The sequence below is a fragment of the Amphiprion ocellaris genome, chromosome 22 (assembly GCF_022539595.1).
Source record: "Amphiprion ocellaris isolate individual 3 ecotype Okinawa chromosome 22, ASM2253959v1, whole genome shotgun sequence".
NCBI lineage: Eukaryota > Metazoa > Chordata > Actinopteri > Pomacentridae > Amphiprion > Amphiprion ocellaris.
Genome location: NC_072787.1, coordinates 25,668,310 through 25,687,733, shown reverse-complemented (window position 1 = coordinate 25,687,733; position 19,424 = coordinate 25,668,310). Strand labels below are relative to the sequence as shown.

General features: G+C 39.3%; 1 protein-coding gene across 3 annotated transcripts in view; it reads left to right on the top strand.

Annotated features, from left to right (window-relative positions):
• The window catches only part of LOC111565276 (dipeptidyl aminopeptidase-like protein 6), a 315,168-nt gene that overhangs the window by 66,192 nt on the left and 229,552 nt on the right, over nt 1–19,424 (top strand). Inside the window, exon 1 of one of the 3 annotated variants that reach the window (XM_055007121.1) lies at nt 13,997–14,355. The exons of the other annotated variants lie outside the window; for them this stretch is intronic. Within the exon in view, the coding sequence (XP_054863096.1) occupies nt 14,305–14,355 (51 nt within the window). The 5' untranslated portion in view covers nt 13,997–14,304. Of the gene's footprint in view, nt 1–13,996; nt 14,356–19,424 lie in introns of those variants that run through there. 3 annotated transcript variants of the gene reach the window in all.

Here is a 19,424-nt window from a genome sequence, read left to right as displayed (position 1 = left end):
TCCAGTCTAGATGTTAATGTGCTAAATGACTATTCTAGCTGGAAACAGCTGATTTTTAATGGAATATCTCCATAGAGGTACAGAGGAACATTTCCAGCAACCATCACTCCTGTGTTCTAATGCTACATTGTGTTAGCTAATGGTGTTGAAAGGCTAATTGATGATTAGAAAACCCTTGTGCAGTTATGTTAGCACATGGATAGCAGAGTGAGTTTTCATGGAAAACATGACCATGACCCCAAGCTTTTGAACGGTAGTGTAAGTAAAGCTAGAAACATCTGAGTGAGGCTAATGGGAATGCAATTAGCAATAAACTTTGTATTTACTGCTAATAAAAAGCAAAGAGCTTTTTATTTGTTTATTTATTTGTGTAATTATTTATTTATTGGCTGACTGGACATCAATAAGGGCATGCGTTTAGTGTAACTGTACTGTCTTTCATGCATGGCTGAGGGTGTGGAGACTCCTGGTACAGTTGTCTTGTCCATCTGTTTTGCTTCCAGTTTTGGCTGCACTGTAGTAATTTAAAGGTATTATAATCTTTTTGTATATTTTACTTAGATTGATGGCCCACAGTAAATGTTTGCCTTGAGCATTGCTAAGGAGAGAGCTGAAATATGAGCTATTTTCTTCATGTAACCACTCTAGCGGCTCACTATACATGTAGAGTTGTGAACTAAAGTTTACATCCACTTGTAAAGACCATGTGTATCGTGGCAGTCTTGAGTTTCCAATGACTCATTTAACTCCTGATTTTCTGTGATTGAAACACATTCATCTTGTGACCAATAAGCAATCTTGGAATTTTGTGTTAACACATTTAACCAAGATGGTGAACACTATACACAAAAAATACCCAATGATACCAGCCTATACTTGGATAACATGGATAAAAAGTCTTCTTTGTTAACCAATTTTGACCAAAAACCAACAACACTTACTTACTTGAATTCTAAGACATCTTCAGCAGTGTTACATGAACATGTTCCATCCCCAAAGGGTTTTGCTTAATATATAATAATAATAATAATAATAATAATAATAATGGATTAGATTTATATAGCGCTTTTCAAGGCACTCAAAGCGCTTCACAATGAATCCATTATTCATTCACTCACACATTCTCACTCAGCGGTGGTAAACTACATTTGTAGCCACAGCTGCCCTGGGGCAGACTGACGGAAGCGTGGCTGACAATCTGCACCTACGGCCCCTCCGACCACCACCAACATTCACATGCATTCATACCCCAGTGTGAGTAGCAACACTGGAGGCCAGGTGGGTAAAGTGTCTTGCCCAAGGACACAACAGCACATGACCAGGACAGAGAGGGAATCGAACCGCCGACCCTTCGATCATTGGACGACCCGCTCTACCACCTGAGCCACAGCCGCCCCAATATGCCCCCCCATATGCTCTTCAAAGCCAGAATCAATCTTAACACATCAAACATAAGATAGAGCCACTAAAGTCTCAGCTTCTCTGATTCCTCAAAGAAAAGCTTCAATGGAAGATTAAGCTCCCGTTAAGCAACAAGAAGCTCAGTAGTGACAAAATGTCACCGCTGAGCCTCACGCTGCTTTCAATAAAACAGTCCGTCTCGGCCAGAGCAGATGCTCCTTTTGACTAATTGCCTTTTAAACTGACTTTTGCCTGATGCAGAAGGGCAAAGTAATTCACTGACACCAACAAACAACTCAACACCTCACTCAGATGAGAGGGTGTTTTAACCGAAACACCGGGACATTAATCCACGGCGCCTCCTCCATTAGCCTCAGCTTGTCAGAAGTGAAATTGGAGGGAGAAAAGCCCACTTCCCTGGCATACAGTTAATTTCATGCCATGCTGAAGAGAGACGGGGATGGGCAGGGAGTAAATGCTTCAGGTCGAGGACTTTTACAGCACTCATGAATACTCATCTGTTAGGGATTGAATCTCTCCTTCGAGCCTGTGTGGAGTTTGGTTGGAATGGGAGTCCAAGGTCAGACCTGCTCTTCGGCCCGACCATTGATCTGAACGCCAGGCCAATTCAGGAGCTGGTGATTGATGACGGCCAGAGCCAATCAGCTAGTACAGGCAGCAGAGGCCAATATGGTGACAGATGGAGGAGCATGTGCACTGTGTTTCATAATGTAAAGGCTCGTCATGCGGCGACTCAAGGTAAATGACAGTCGGACCAGGAGGAGGGAATGTAATTTCCCACAGCAATGTCAGACGCTACCTGCTGCTCTGCTTTCCCGCTTCGCCATCGGACCTGCCGCCTGCTGGACTGATAAACGGATTCCATCCAAATTCAAAGAGGATTAAAAATAAGACAAAAGAAGGAAAGTTTAATTCGTTCGCTAGTTTAATGTTCAGAGCGTTGAGCAGAATAGACTGGCTTGCACTGACTACTGTCTACCTATCTACGCTGTGTTCCTCTCTTTTGTCTTGATTCCTCTACTGGAAACATAAATCACACTAAGCTGTTACACCAAATATCCTGCAAATGAATGTGTCTCCCTGTTTTGTTCCAAAAACAAGAAACAAGTAAATTCCTATTTGCAACTCCTATCTTCAATTTAAACTAAATTTTTCCACCCCTTTTAGATTTTTCACTTAGAAATGTCCTTATTTTTTATAGAAAAGCAGTATTTTTTTAATGAAGATAACATTAAATGAATCAGAAATACAGTCTAGACATTGTTAATGTGACAAATGTCTATTCTAGGTGGAAACGGCTGATTTTTAATGGAATATCTCCATAGGGGTACAGAGGAACATTTCCAGCAACCATCACTCCTGTGTTCTAATGCTACATTGTGTTAGCTAATGATGTTGAAAGGCTCATTGATGATTAGAAAACCCTTGTGCAGTTATGTTAGCACATGGATAAAAGTGTGAGTTTTCATGGAAAACATGAAACTGTCTGGGTGACCCCAAACTTTTGAACAGTAGTGTGTATGGTGTGTTAGACACATCCTCTGGGGACCATGAATGTCAAATAGTCGTAGACATTTCAGTGAAGTGAAAATGGTGGACTTTATTAGACGTTCTATTTTTCTGTGTGTTTTTTCATCCCATCTCTTTCTCATTTTTCTGCCACCAGAGGAACGTTCCTAACATGATGACGTGCGAAGGCAAAAATCGATGCAAAAAGTACATTTAATTTCTGCTGCTCCTTTTTAAAACTTTTCTAGTGAGAAATGTCAAAGCCAAAGTGGGCACCAGGATGGTCAGAATCACTCTTTTCTCCCTCCGTCTGCTTGAAGCGACTGTTGCTCTGCAGCCGTGATTGATTGAAGTGCTTCATGACATTTTTTTCTCAGTGTAAAATCTAGGTTGAGCTGCACCATATTGTGCTGTTTGGGGGGATTTCGTTGCTTTCTGAAGTGTCAGTCATTGTCCTCCGTGTATTAAAAATGAAAAATTTCCTTGAGCGTTCCACATCGTCTCCCCTTTAGGGAGTACTTACCGACTCTGTTCTCCTCTAAAGCGCCTCTGTAGTAATTGAGATGAGCCACAAGAGAGGAGAAACTTGGAGCCAAGTCAAAACTTTCATCTTTTATTCACAAGCCGTGGCACAAATGCCATTTCAGACTTCTTCATCTTCTGGAATCCTCCCTGAAGATTCTTCCCTCTTCACTCCATGCTATCTCCACATATGGACCTGGCATTATATTCTGATAGACCGCTTAATAACAATTCCAATAAAATATAACAGCAGCGAGTCATTCAGACGTAGGTTTTATTATGAGCAATGGGGCAATTTGGCATAGAAGCATGTGGGTGTTCAAAGAAGACCCATCACTTATCCAAATAGCACCGAGTCGTATGCTGAATGTCAAGTTATTAACTATGGCTGTAATACAAATTCAATTCAGAGGAGAGATTAAATTAGGGAAATGCTGAACCACTTGCTAATCAAAAGAATGGAAAGCTATTTTGAAATAGATTTGCACCACATCATCGTCATTTTTCATGGAGATGATGTCCAGCAGCTGCTTCCTGTTTTTCACTAAACCATGCTTGGATTAAAGCCGACATTCTGCCCTATTAAAAGCCTTCATTGCAGCCCGGTGCTTTTTGTTTTTCCTCCAGTTGTTTCACCATTTGAAACCCGTTTATGGTTTTTGATTTTAGCTCTGTTCCTTCGTCCTCAGCAGAGGAGTCTTACCTGGTTGGCTGTTGGCTCCATCTAGCCTCATCCTCGTAGACAATATGTTGGAATTGCCTTCTTCAGACCTCAGGGACTTTTGTCATTTTGTCTCTTCACTCCTTCCTTGTAATCTGGGGGAATTGAAAAGTCAGTGCTCAGTAATGGAATAAATGGGTTTAAAGGGGTTGGGGTGGAGAACCTTATCCAGGTGCTGGTTAACAGCTCAGACGCAATAACAGGCTTGTGTTTGATGCTCCGTCAGGCGTGAAAACAACACCAACGCTGCATATGTGTCCGTTCTTATCGATCTTTAATGAGTTTTGCTCTATTTTCAGCTATTTTTCCAGTGTTTTCTTTTATTTGTCTAGTTGCACAGATGCTGAAAGGCCTCCTGTGATAATAAATCTATACTAGAAATATCTAATTTGACTAAATTAAGCTAACTAAACTCTAACACAGATGCATGAAGTTAAAATTTAGAACATTAAATAATTCTAGTGTTTAATGGGTGTTTATTGGATGGTTTTATGATTTTTTTTCATTTTTTTTTACTCTGTCAAGGAATGTGGTGGAGTTATGGGACGATTGGCGTTTGTTGGTTTGTCTGTTAGTAACGTTACTCAAAAATGGACCAACAGATTTGGATGAAATTTTCAGGGAAGGTCAGAAATGACACAAGGACCAAGTGATTAGATTTTGGCAGTGATGCGGCTTATAGTCTGGATCCACGGATTTGTTAAAGATTTCTGTAACATTGCAATGTAGCGTCATGGCATCACTGTAACCATGACAACAAATAAACATTACATCAGCTGCCTGCTGATGATCACATGATTGTGATCCTGCTACAAATCGACCGCTGTGGACTTTTCGGAAATCATCCATCAGAAATGATACAAGGAACAACTGATTAAATTGTGGGGATGTTTCAGAGTCTCATTAATTCCCGCCACCTGCTACATATTTAGGTCACACGATTTGGTATCCATACATAACGTACACATGCATAACACACATCTGTGCTCAGGACAATGTCATTTTGTTTGTGGGTACATCTATATTAGATGGCCACATTCTATGTTGCTCTGATTTCTGCCACGAATTTTTTCAAGATTTCAGCCATCGGAAAGGATACGACTGAGCAGCCTTGGTGGAGTACTGCGCTCTCTGAGTGCTTTTATTGTTTATTTAAGCACTTTAATGAGTGCACTTTCAATTTATTTGTTCAGTGTTTTCTGACTGTCCCCAGCTCTCACGTGTGCATTTCAGACACTTCCTTACGCAGTTTGTTTATTCATCAGCATAATTCGATACGCAACAACTCATAATCCAAGCGGGAACTCAATTGAGCAAGTTCATTTTCTTACTTTCGTGATTGAAACGCTGCTAATCACTCGGTCGGCTGAGTCTGTGAACTCTAAAATATGAGCAATTTAAATCCAAGTGGTGCACATTGCGTGGATGCCTGTTTTTTTTCCTGTTGCTGAAGCAATTACTGGCTCTGTGGGATGAAACATCTGATGTCAGGATGAAAAATGCTTGGCAAGCACCTGAACCAGGCTTCTAGGTGGACCAGATGGACCTGCTGAGTTTTTACAACGTGATTTCCAGAGACATTGTTGAGCTCATTGTTGGTTTTACACCCAGATATCCATAACAGGCTCACCATAAATCTCTAGTAGTGCTTGTGCTCCTTTATTAGAGACTTTAATGTGTAATTTTCCCCTGTTTCTGTCTATTTGATCATGTTTTTGTAAGAAGCCTTTATTTCCTCATCTGATTCTCCTTGCAGTCTGCTTAGCATCAGCTGCTTCTGACTTTATTCACTGAGAAGCCGTTCAAGTTTGCATTATTTCTCAAATTTCCTTGAATGCTGTGAATTTGAATGATGCTAAATTTGTAATCGAGCTGCAGCTTTGTCTAATTTTCCCATCAAGGGCACTGCAGCACCGAGTATCGTCCAAACTAGAAAGGTTTGTCTTTTGTGTGCTTTTTTCCCCCCTCGCTTTGCTCTTGAGGCAGTGAATCATAAAAAGATGAGAGGTAGAGGTGCGCATTGCTAAGCAGGCTCTCCTCCAAAAGCATTCGCAGTGTTGCACTCAGCTTGACTCTCTCCAAAAAGTGACAGAAGTTGCTGTGTGAAGAATGAACAAGATGAACAGCGGCTCTGTGAAGCTGCATTGCATATTGGTGCTTTCACCTCAGTGGTAACAAGCTGATGTTACACAGGTTTGTTGGTTTTTAAACCTTTACGCGCCCATGTTTTTTGTGCTTTCTGTACCCAGAAACATTTAGAGAGACTTTTCATTGGACACTGTGGAAAGTTTAACTAATTTATCAAGCAAATTGCTAGACTTAATCTCATTTTTTAGTTTTAAACTGATAATCCGACCTGGAAATGAGTTGGAGGTGCGCTTCGGGGCCTGAAAACTTCTGACTGGCATTTTAGAGTAAATAATTTATTATTAATTGACAAAATAGATGCATCAACACTGGATCTCTGACTTCACAGTGCAGCGTTTAAAGCTGTGTGAGGAACAGAAGATTCAAGAAGGGACCTTAGTTTTCTGTCTCTTTCAGCTTTAATTTGATTCGAAGGGTTTCGTACTATTTATGTGGTTGTTTTTTGTGTTTATATTTGTTTTTAAAGCGATGTAGTTACAGAAATGTTCATTCCAACTGAAAACAGGCACTGTTTTTAACAAGGAGAAGGTTCAGTTTAATGGACAGTTAATGCACCCTTTCATTTTTTGATTTTTAGATAATTTAGTTTGTTTATTTGCCTAATTATGTTCATGCTTTTGGTATAAATTTTGGTAAAGGTGTGCATTTTGGGGGGGGATTTGAAATTTTCAGCCTCCTGTAGTACATTAATAATGCACTGTGTAGTGGCAGTGCTCAATAATGCAGAGGAGAGACGGAACAAATAAAGCCTGTATTTGCTCCGTGGGCCAAATACAAATATATATATATATATATATATATATATATATATATATATATATATATATATATATATATATACACATATATATATATAAAATACAATCTAGTGGAAAAACAGTAAATTTAGAACTTAATACCATAGAATGCCTGCTTTTATGGTGAGAGGCAGAGGGATCAAAAATAGCAGTTATAATGGGTTTCAATGGAGACCTTTTTGTCTTTAAGGTCTTGCTGACTATAACTTTTTATTTTTCTTAAACGTCACACTGCAGTAAAAAATGACCATGCATTAGAAAGGTGTTAATCATTGACATATCCCAGCCTGTAATAATGTTAATAATAATAATTTTCCCTTGAGCCCTTTAAGTTTTTTCATAAAGATCAGCAATGAAACTAGCATTAAAAGGGATAAAATCCTGAAAATGAAGGACATTTTAGTCGTCATGATCAGGAACGATGTAGATGAAAATAGATAAGCTATTGAAAGTAAAAAAAAAAAAAAGAATATGTAATGTTTTTGATATGGACATTTTTGTCTTTAAGGCCCTGAGTGTAATTGTTTTAATGTTATATTGCATGAAAAATAATGCTGTATCAAAATAAATATTGCTGTTAATCATTGACACATACCAGTATGTGATAATCCAAAACAAGAAGAAAAGAAAAATCCCATTAGCACTTCTTAAAATAGAAAATAATATTTTTCTCCATTTTTTTTCATGAAATGTAGACAAAGGTTGAAAATCTAAACATTTGTGAATATTTTGCAATTACATTCAGGACTGATGTAGGTCAAAAGAGAGAAGTCATTGAAAGTGAAAATGTATTATTATAATCATATATTATAATATTACTCTATGGTGTTTTTGACATTTTGTGGACATTTTGTCTTGAAGATCCTAAGTATGTATTTTTTTTAATGTTACACTGCATAAACAATAATATCACATCAGAATAAATGTTGGTGTTCATCACTGACACATCCCAGCTTGTAAAAATTTAAAAAAATAACTTTAGCTTAAGCACTTATTTATAGAAAATAAGTCATTTTTTTTCAAATTTTCCCCTCATGAAATGTAAACAAAGTGGCACTGAAAGGGTTAAAACCCTGAAAATTAATGATAATTTTGTAATTATGTTCAGGACTGATGCAGATCAAAATAGATAAAACATAGAAAGTGAGAAATAATGTCACCATATGATGTTTTTGATGTGGACATTTTTGTCTTTAAGGACCTGAGTGTAGCTTTTTTAAATTGCCGCCTCGGGGATCACAGGCTACTTAGCGCTAAAGGCTAAAATCAAGTGAGGCTAATGGCGATGTCGTTGGATTTGAGGACATTTGGTGATAAAATGAGGCACTGGGCGGATTAATATTTGAAACGATGATGGCCTCAGATGAGTGAAATTGAAGAGCTCATCGGAGTTGTTCCAGATCATCCTGAGGGAGACATGAACGTCCAGCGAATGTGGCAATGCATCCACAAGATGTTGAGACATTTCACTCCAAACCGCCAATGTAAATCCGCTATTGCTGCTCGAGGAAAGGGGATCGGCGAAGTCATTTCAATTCTTCCTCTGGGCGACATGAATGTCGGTGCAAAATCCATCCACTCGAACTATTTCGCCCAAGCAGCGGGTAGAAATCACAGCAGCAGTCAGTGGGATTGTGGGAAACTTTTAAAAGTTGTTGAGGGCAGCACTTTCTGATGCCAGATATGGGTTTTGCAGATCAGGTTCCTTAATTTAGTAACTTGGATCAGTGGCGAGCGTCAATACTGACCAGATTGTGTGAAGTGATTTGGGTTTCCATTCATACATTCATTCAATTAGAGCAGCCTGTCCACTTTCTAGTGCCGCAACCGTTCTTGGCCTCATATTAACTTACATTAAAATGAGTTTATTGACTCATACACCGCATCGTACACAGAATTTAAATCAGCGGAAATGGTACAGAATCAGCACTTTGGATTGGCAGATGCCCAGAGGCAGTCTTGGGGAAAAAAAAAGTTGGATTGGTGCATCTCCGTTGGACGATCCAGCAAACACTGTGTCCTCAGCATATTCAGGACTTTTATGCGTTCCATTAGAGGGCACTTACAGCTGCTGTTTCACAAACAGATTTAGTTGAGAATGCATGTTTTTGCAGCAGAATGAACTTACTTTCTGAATACTTTTCCTGTGACAGCTTGCATTTTGGTCAACTCTTTGGTAGAAATACCTTAAATCCAGACATGTGCTTGTTTTTTATTAGATGCTTATTCAGGTTTTACATAAAAGCATTTCACTTGTTTGTTTTTGTTGTTGTTGTTATTTGTAATTACCTTTACAAGATATTGCAAGTTGTTACAAAAGTGGATGAAGCTTGAATTCAAAAAATACTCAAAAAAGAGACTCACAATTATCAGAAATTAATAGAATTACCATTATGACTACAGGGGGTCCTCGGTTTACGACGTCCTCGACCTACAGTGTTTCGCTGTTACTTCAGAACTGCTTAATGTGGAACTAGTCGTTGAGCAGAGCGGACGAATACGTCGTCATGCGGCGCTAAAAGACAGCTTTGTTTACATTCACCAGTTGCACCCCACCCTGGATTGTGCTGTATTTGCTAACTTTTTGCCCTTCATTATGGCTCCTAAGTGTGATCAAGTAGATCAAATTGTAAAACAGTGCAACGTATTCTGTTATCTTCTTGTAAAATGACTCATACGTGCATGAAAGTTGTTGGTATTCATGACTTTTCCGAAGAACTGATCGATATCATGATGCACGTAACGGCTTTGTTTATATTTTTCGCCAGAGAAAATTGACTTACTATAGGAACGGAACTCCGACGTAAGTCGAGAACCCAACGTATTATTATTGCTTCATGAATGCATACAGAATATGAAAAATATGCATGATTACACACATAATTGAAATTTGATAAGATTAAAATATGTAGAGCACTTTTTCTACTATATTGTTTAGATTTTATTACTGGTTTTCAGTAATTTAAGGCTTGAAAATCAAAACTTTGTAGAAAATCCTTTTCATCTTTCATCATGTTGTTGTTGTTACACCACAACACAGAAATCCTAAATTCATGTTTACAAAATCTAAGCTTTAACCCTTAAAGACCTACCATTGTGCAAGTCTGCCACGAGATATTCTTACATTATATATGTATTTTTATTTGCTTTACATCAATATAATCTTTATATCTGAAGTTGTAATGGTATGTATTGACTCATGTCTTGACTACTACAACAAATTGCTTAAAAATGCAATACGCCTAAAAAAAAATTAAAATTGTTTCTGTTTTTTTCACATATGCCCTACTGTTCAAAAGTTTAGGGTCACTTAGAAATGTTCTTATTTTTGAGCGAAAAAGCAGTTTTTTCAATGACGATAACGGTAAACTAATCAGAAATCCAGTGTAAATGTTGTTAATGTGGTAAATGACTATTCTAGCTGGAAATGTTTAATGGAATATCTCCATAGAGGTACAGAGGAACATTTCCAGCAACCATCACTCCTGTGTTCTAATGCTACATTGTGTTAGCTAATGCTGTTGAAAGGCTCATTGATGATTAGAAAACCCTTGTGCAGTTATGTTAGCACATGAATAAAAGTGTGAGTTTTCATGGAAAACATGAAATTGTCTGGGTGACCCCAAACTTTTCAAAGTACAGAAATAGCATAGCTGTATCCCTCATATTTATAAAGATTTTTGTCTTATATACTTTATTGTGTATTTTTACAAAACCATCACTGCAACAAAAAGTGCTCTGAGGTCTGGTGAATGTGTGGAATATTAGTGTAACTCCCCAGATTTTATATGCAAAAAGAATGATTGATCTATCTTATCTGGTTTCAAATCTACCACCAATTAAAAATTAATATGCAGTCATAGCACCGGCGCTACGCTGGACTCTATAGGGTTAATAAAATAACGCACTGTTTGCTGTTCATTATAAGAAGGTTTAAACCACTGTTACTTTTGTTATTGTGCCACACAAGAGGTTGGACATCTTCATTTTCAACTTGACAACCAATGGCCTTTATGTTATTTTTGCGTACTTTGTCCTTCCCATAATAAGCAGATAAACTAAAGACAATTATTGTAGCAAACTTGACTGGAAAGTCAAGGAAATTCCGAGTTTCTAGTAGCAGTTCTGGATGTTCTATACAGTCTAATGCATATTCAGTCACACTGAGCTGCCGGCTGTTCCCTCCGTTGTGTTTACAGTTTGGTTTCTCGGCTCGTATTTTCATGTCGGAGCAGCGAGGCTGTGACACGGCGGGTCGCTGGGTTGATGAGTGAGGTTCAGAGTGATGCTCTGCTCGCTGTCTAAAGTGCAGCGCTGCGAAAAGAAAGTCAGGCTCCCTCTCTGAGGACTGTTCAGAGTGACTCACTGCCTGCCGCAGCATTCAGACTCATCTTTCTTGAAGCAAGAAAGTCTCATTTCTAGTGATAGTGCATTTATCTTAGTCAGGATTGCTGTGTTTAAGGCCAGTATGTTACCTTTCTTTGTAAATTTCGGGGTATGTAGCTTCATTCAAGATGATTGTGAAGGCGCTGGATGCTATATTGAAGCACATTTTTCTACAAATTGGGAAAATCTCTCCTATATTTTGTCTTTGTGCCTAGATAAATGCATTTTCTGAAGTCTGGCTGCATGTTTTCAGATATCAGGAGGTTCTTTGAGGATACATATTGTTATTTGTGTGACTGAAGTCTTGGCAATCGAAATCTTCCGGTTATGTTAGGAGTTCATTTTGCTTCATTTAAGGAAAATTTTGCATTTTTTTGCTTTATTTCTTGGTTTTGAGCACTGAACTTTAGCAGTATAATTTGTCATTCCTGCTTGTTTCTAGATGATGTGCTTCTTTTAATTTGGCCACGTAAGTTTTGAGATGTCGAGGGGTTCTTTAAGTTCACATATTTTTACATATTTTTCCATAAATTGAGAAAATAACTCCTAAATCTTTTCTTTGTATCTTGATAAATGCATTCTTCTGAAGTCTGGCTGCACATTTCAGGATATCAGCAGGTTCTTCAAGGCTGCATATTTTTCCTTGTGGGATTAAAATCTTGGCAATTGAAAACTTCCTGTTGTGTTTGCCGTTCATGAGAGTTGAACTTTTGCAGTAGAATTGGTTGTTCCTGCTCTTTTCTCAACAAATGTGCATCTTTTAATTTGGCTGCACAACTTTTAAGATATCGAGGGGTCCTTTAAGTCCACATGTTTACTTTTGTTTATAAATCTGGACAAATGAAATCTTCCTGTTCTGTAAGTAATATTCTGCATCTTTTTTGCTTAATTTCTTGTTTTTCTTAGCTGGATTTTTTTGCCCTATAATTTGTCATTCTGGCTCTTTTCTAGGCAAATATGCTTCTTTTAATTTGGCTGCATGCATTTTAAGATGTCGAAGAGTCCTTTAAGTCCACATATGTTCACTTGTGCTTGAAAATTTTGGCACATTACTTCTTCCTGTTCTGTTGGCAGATCATTTTGATTATTTTAAGTAATACTCTGCGTCTTTTTTGCTCAGTTTCTTGCTTTTCTTTGCTGAACTTTTGCAGTATAATTAGCCGTTCCAGCTCTTTTCTAGGCAAATGTGCTTCGTTTTACTTTGACTGCATGTGTTTTAAGATATTAATTGGTTCTTTAACTCCACATATGTTTACTTGTGCTTGAAAATTTTGGCAAATGAATATTTCCTTTCTGTTGGCAGATAGTTTTGGTTATTTTAAGTAATATTCCCCCACTTTATTGCTTAATTTCTTGTTTTCTTAGCTGAACTTTTGCCGTATAATTGGTCGTTCTGAGTCTTTTCTTGACTACATCATGACTGAGTTGCACTAATATTGACAAAAGCAAATTTTACTTGACCTAAAACTTGCAGAACTTTTCTTATCACAAACGTTTGTCCTGAGTTAAACCATTCAGTCATTTTCAATCCAGGCCAGGAGCCAGTCTTGCGGTCGTCTCGCCGCCTGTCATTTACTAGCCGCTGGCCGGGGCTAGTTTTGGGCTCCTGCACAACTGGTCGTTCCTCTTTGGCACTGTGGCTCTTTGGCTCACCGTGGTGTGGCTGGAAACGCTACATAGATTCAGATTGGTCCTGCGCCGTGCCCCGAACCAATCTTCCCGGGGAGGTGGGCGGATAATTTACGAGGTGCGACTCACGGCACGAATATATCACCGCCACTTTATTACAAGCCATCAGAGGGCCTGATTAAATTGATCTGCAGATTGGGAGACGGGAGCTGACACCTCATCCTGCCCTGCAGAAACACAAACTCCAGTGAAAACTTTGATAGCCAATCATTCCAGCATCATATACCAACTTTTCTTTTTCCTGTGCATGGATGCTTCTGTGCATTCTGTTGCATTCTTGGGTTTTGTTTGTTTGATTTAGTTTCCCGTCTGTTCTCGTGTTTTCCACCTCCCTTCCTCTGTCTGTTTTGCCCACCTGCCAGCTCAAAAGCACCCCTCTAAAGCAGTGATGGAGATGTACAGAATGCTGGCAGATGTCTCTCTCATGGCCAGACCAACAGATTACATTTAAACCGCCAATTTCGTGCAGGTACTGAACCCACCAATGAAAAAAAAAAGACAAAAAAACGAGGCGGCTTCTTGCTTGTGTGGAGAAACAAAGCAAGAAAGAAAGAAAGGTGGGGATCAGACTGGATCCGGGGGAGTGAGGGAGTAGCCACTGCAGCTACTCCAAGTGAGAGTTTGGAGGAGGCGACTTGTCTCCGAGAGACAAAGACTGATAAACCCTGTAAGGGAGGCAGAGTCAATGAGGAAGATCGAGAGGCTGGGAAAAGTCAAAGAGGGATCGGCAGAGCGGCGTGGAAGGAGGGAAGGGGGAAAACGGGAGGGAGGAGGAAGGGGGAGCTACAGCCGGAGCGAGTGAATCTGGGGGAAGCACACGTTTCCAAAGAGCCCATTTTGGCGAATGGATCCCCGTGCATCAGACTGAATCCTGATTGATTGGCCGGTGTTGGGAGTGGAGCTCGGAGTCCAGCAGTCAGCTGACAGGAGGGTCGAGGAGGGAGAGGGCTCCACTAATCCTCCCACTTTAGGTGAAGCCTCCATTCAGCACTTTGTCCAGGGGACTTTTCTGTACTGAAGAAAAAGGGACAACAGCAGCAGCAGCAGAAGAAGAAGAGGGCATCTTTTTTCTATTTTTTTTTTTGCCTTTTTGTTGCTGTAACTTCAGTCATGTCAATGCTAATTGCCACCCAGCAGATCGATACCACCACCTCCAAAATGGTAAGCTGCTCTCCTGCTGTAGTGTGCATACTGAAGAACTGTTGAGCCGGATCACTGACTGCTGCTGCAGCTCAGTGTTTCTGAGCCGTGTCCCTTCTTTATTAGCGCTATTAGGCCCATGTGGAGTGCATGATGCTTTATTTGCAGGGTGGTTTTGCCACATTTTGGCTGCATTGTTGCAATTTTTGTCCGAAAATAATCACTTGCACAAGATAATTGGAGGATATTTGGAAGCATTTGCGTGCAGGAATCTCATTTTAATGAAAATATTAATCATGATTTTAACCGTGCGTCTGGGTCGGACTCTCCGGACTGTGAGTGTTGTATTATCGGGCTGCAGTGACAGGACGGCTGCACTGTTGATGCTTAATGCTGCCCTCTGGACTCTCCCTCATAACTCACCGTCCCTCAAGGCTGCCTGGGCAATAGGTGGAAGTTAAATCCTGCTCTCCACCTGTGTCATGAAATCCCGCTTTTATCTGCTTCATCTGTTTGTTCAGTTGCCTGGTTTGAAGCTCATCAAAGTTCTGTCACATCAGCGGGTCTGATGGGGACGTGGGGCGACTCATTTAGCGGCTGTGTTCGCTTGTTTGGGGATGAAATGTGCTTGTCAAGTGGACTTGGCTGCAGCGGCTTGTCTTTTTTCTGAAATCCTTGTCAAAAAAAGCCAAAATGAAACTGACTGTGATTCAATGCTGTTATTACGACCAAAGGTGCATCTATTAAATGATGACTTGAAGGGGCTGAATGCATGTTTTTTTTACTTTTACGTTTTGTATTTTTAATTAATTGACACTATTTTGTAGAAATCTGTTTTCACTTTGACATGAAAGAACCTTTTTTTAAAAAAAAAAAAATCTGGCCAAACAAGACAAAATTAAGAGAAGTGCACTTTTGCTGTTTAATTTATTGTTCCTGCTTGTTGTGCTTCTTTTAATTTAGCTGCACAGTTTTCAGATATTGATGGATCCTTGAATCCTACATTCTTTTTACTTGTGAGCAAGAATCTTGGCAAATTAAATCCTGTCTGTTACCAGATCATTTTGGTTATTTTAAGTAATATTCTGCATCTGTTTTGCTTCATTTCTTGTTTTTCTGAGCTGAACTTTTGCAGCATAATTAGCTGTTCCGTCTCTTTTCTCAACAAATGTGTCCTTATTTTTACGTGGCTACACAAGTTTTAAGATATCAGTGGGTTCTTTAAGTTCACATATTTTAAAATATTTTTCTACAAATTGAGAAAATCGCTCATATCTTGTCTTTGCACCTAGCTGAATGCATTTTTATTTAGTCTGGCTGCATGTTTTAAGAGATCAGAAGGTTCTTTAAGGCAATATATTTTGGAATCTTGGCAATCAAAATCTTCTGGTTTTGTTGGGAGTTCATTTTGCTTGTTTTAAGGAAAATTTTGCATCTTTTTTGCTTTATTTCTTGCTTTTCAGCGCTGAACTTTTGCAGTATAATTTGTCATTCGTAAATGGACTAATTTAATTTTATTTAATACTGTTATGGCGACCAAAGGTGCATCTATTAAATGATGACTTGAAGGTGTAGAACACTTATGCAATACCGAATTTTACATGCTTTTTATTTATTTTTGTCCAAAAAGCCAAATCAATTTGACCATGACTCAGTGTTGAAAAGCATTAAAATAGAAAAGCTTCCATTACTTTTTGTAGGCATTATTATATGTAAATTTAAAAATAGACTCTAAACAAGCAGAAAAGTCATCCAAAAGAAGTGATTTCTGTACAGATTATTGTAGGGACTCTTCATGCTCATGAGTTGTGGCCTCGTTCGAACCCCTGGAAAAGCTCATCAAAGTTCTGTCACATCAGTGGGTCTGATGGGGACGTGGCTCGGCCCAGGGGCGACTCATTTAGCGCTTGTGTTCGCTTGTTTGGGGATGAAATGCACGCCGCTGCAGCTCACTTGTCAAGTGGCCTTGGCTGCAGCGGCTCGTCGCGGGGAAATGAACAAGTTTCACATTCCTCAGAGGATATATGACAAGGAGGCGTCAGGGCTGGGAGGTGGATCACGGCTCTGAGATTCAACAACCTGTGACAACTAAACGCCGCCAGGCACGGCATGGAGTGATGTAATGCAAATAAACTGAGGCACCGGTGCAATAAGAGGATGCAATTAGGAATGACAGGAGAGATTAAATGAGTTAGCAACATATAGCAAGATGCATTTGCATTTTTCAGACACAGCTATAGTCAGCACTTTGTTGCACATGCTCAGATCGTGTTGAGGCAAGTCTTTAATTATCTACAGCAGCGGTGTCAAACTCATCTTAGTTCAGGTTCACATTCAGCCCAATTTGATCTCAAGTGACCAGTAAAATCAGAACTTAATAACCTATAAATAACGACAACTCCAAATGTTTCCATTGTTTTAGTACAAAAAAGTTCACATTTAATGAACTATATTTTTACAAAACATCATGAACAACCTGTAATTTCTTAAGAAAAGCAACATTATCCCTCAGGTTATCATTTACACATTCCAACTTACAAATCACAGTTTATCTACAAAGGAACAAACATTCAGTCACAGGTATCTGCAACTGAATGATACAGTATTTCACTTTAAAAAGAGACAAAAAAACAACAAAAACAAGACAAAATATTTCAAAAATGAGACACAAAATGACTAAAATGAGGGACAAAATGACAAAAAATGAGCCAAATGACACGAAACAAAACAAAAAAAGAGACAAAAATTTGACAAAAAAGTTAAAAAGCGACAAAAAAATGGACAAATGGCAAAAACAAGACAAAAAATTACACAAAAAACCAGTGCTAGTTACTGTATCAGCTGGGCAAACTAACCACGGTTGTGTAGAACAAGTACGAGGATTATTTTGATATCAAACGGCTGTGAGGAGATAATAATGTTCCAGGTTATTTACTGTGAAACTCGTTTCCTGTGTAGAGTAAGACGTCAGGTTGTAGGAGCTGACACAGGTATCAGCAGCTAGTTATGGGAAGAAAATCTCACATTCCTGCTAAAAATCTGTCAGAATTTTATTTGCTAAATCATGATTATGTGGTAATGAGTCCTAACATGCACTTTAGAGAATTTAGTAAAGTTGCAGAATGATCCATTAGCTGCTGTTTTACCAGAATGTTCTCAATTTCCAAAAAAAAAGAGGCTGCACACTTGAATTAGCAAACATCAGCTGCTGTGTAACCGATTTCAGTGAATACACAACGTTCAGTCTGTACAAGGCCAGCTCCTCTGTAGCCTCTAACGTTTGCATCAGACTTCAGGTTCATTGCAGAAAGCAGGCTTTATTTAGCAAACATTGATTTCCACCAGGGGCTGTACAGTGGATTGGTGGTTAGTACCGTCGCCTTGCAGCTAGAAAATTCCTGGTTCGCATCCCGACCTTCCTGGGATCTTTCTGCATGGAGTTTGCATGTTCTCCCTGTGCATGGTGGGTTTTCTCCAGGTTCTACGTAGAGATGGGATTCATGGCTCTTCGACGGGAGCCGGATCTTGAGGAGCTGTTCCTTTCAAAAGACTGGCTCATTGTTGTATTCATTTACTGTTTAGAAGTCAACCAGGGGTAACTCGTTTTTACCAGGAAACAATCACTGGTAGCAGTTATAAGATGCGATATATCAGTGGAGGAAGGACTGATGGAGATCCTCTTTAGTGCCGGAGTCGGTCTGTTCTTTTCGGGTGCTGAGTTTTCATATGGTGGTGTAAGTTAAGTTGTATCTTGACCTGGACTTGAAAGAGATGTTTTTCTGACAAATACTGCATTTTGCTCTACCTCCATCCCCAGAAAAGCACATCCAAATGCTGCTACTTTCCTTTGACTCTGGCTCATTTTCTGTTTTTTTGTTTTTGCATCGCTAATATCTCCTCCTACCTGATAAAGAGTAAATGTGGCTTGAAATCGTTCATGTGAATGGAGCGTGCTGCAGACAACTCAAACTCAGAGATGTTTTTATTCGTTCATGTGAAGGAAGGCAACGTGGACAACTCAGTCTCATGGGGCACACAGGTGAAGAAAGCTTGTTCGATTTTTGTACATACGAACGGCTTGCAACTGTGAACCGGTTCTCATCGTTCACTTAAAAAAGCCGTTCAAACGACTGACTTGATCGCAAATGTCACATCTCTAGTTCTCCGGCTTCCTCCCACAGTCCAGAAACCTGCTGAGGTTAATTGGTAACTGTAGATTGTCCCTAAGTGTGAACATGAGTGTGATATTATGTGTAGCCTTGTGATAGACTTGGTGACTTGTCCAGGTTGTCTTCTGCCCCCCAACGACCCTAACTAGGATTAAGTGCTGTATAGATAATGCATGGATGATTTCCAGTGCATTTTTTGCATGATTAGCACTTACACCACTGTTAAGCAGTTTGGGGTCACTTAGAAATGTTCCTATATTTGAAAGAAAAGCTTTTTTTTTTTTTTTTTAACACTGAGAAAAAAATGTCATGAAGCACTTCAATCAATCACGGCTGCAGAGCAACAGTCGCTTCCAGCAGACGGAGGGAGAAAAGAGTGATTCTGACCATCCTGGTGCCCACTTTGGCTTTGACGTTTCTCACTGGAAAAGATTTAAAAAGGAGCAGCAGAGATTAAATGTACTTTTTGCATCGATTTTTGCCTTCGCACATGTCATTGCAATTGACCCTGTCACATCGAGCACAGTTGGGAACGTTCCTGTGGTGGCAGAAAAATGAGAAAGAGATGGGATGAAAAAACACACAGAAAAATAGAATGTCTAATAAAGTCCACCATTTTCACTTCACTGAAATGTCTACGACTATTTGACATTCATGGTCCCCAGAGGATGTGTCTAACACACCATATACACTACTGTTCAAAAGTTTGGGGTCACCTAGAAATGTCCTTTTTCAATGAAGATAGCATGCAATTAATCAGAAATACAGTCTAGACCAGGGGTGTCAAACATGCGGCCCGCGGCCCAAAACCGGCCCTCCAGAGGATCCAATCCAGCCCGACTTTGTAAAGTATAAAAATTACAGAGAAGGCATTAACTGTAAATTGTAAATGAGTAAAACTGTAAATTTAAAATAATTTCT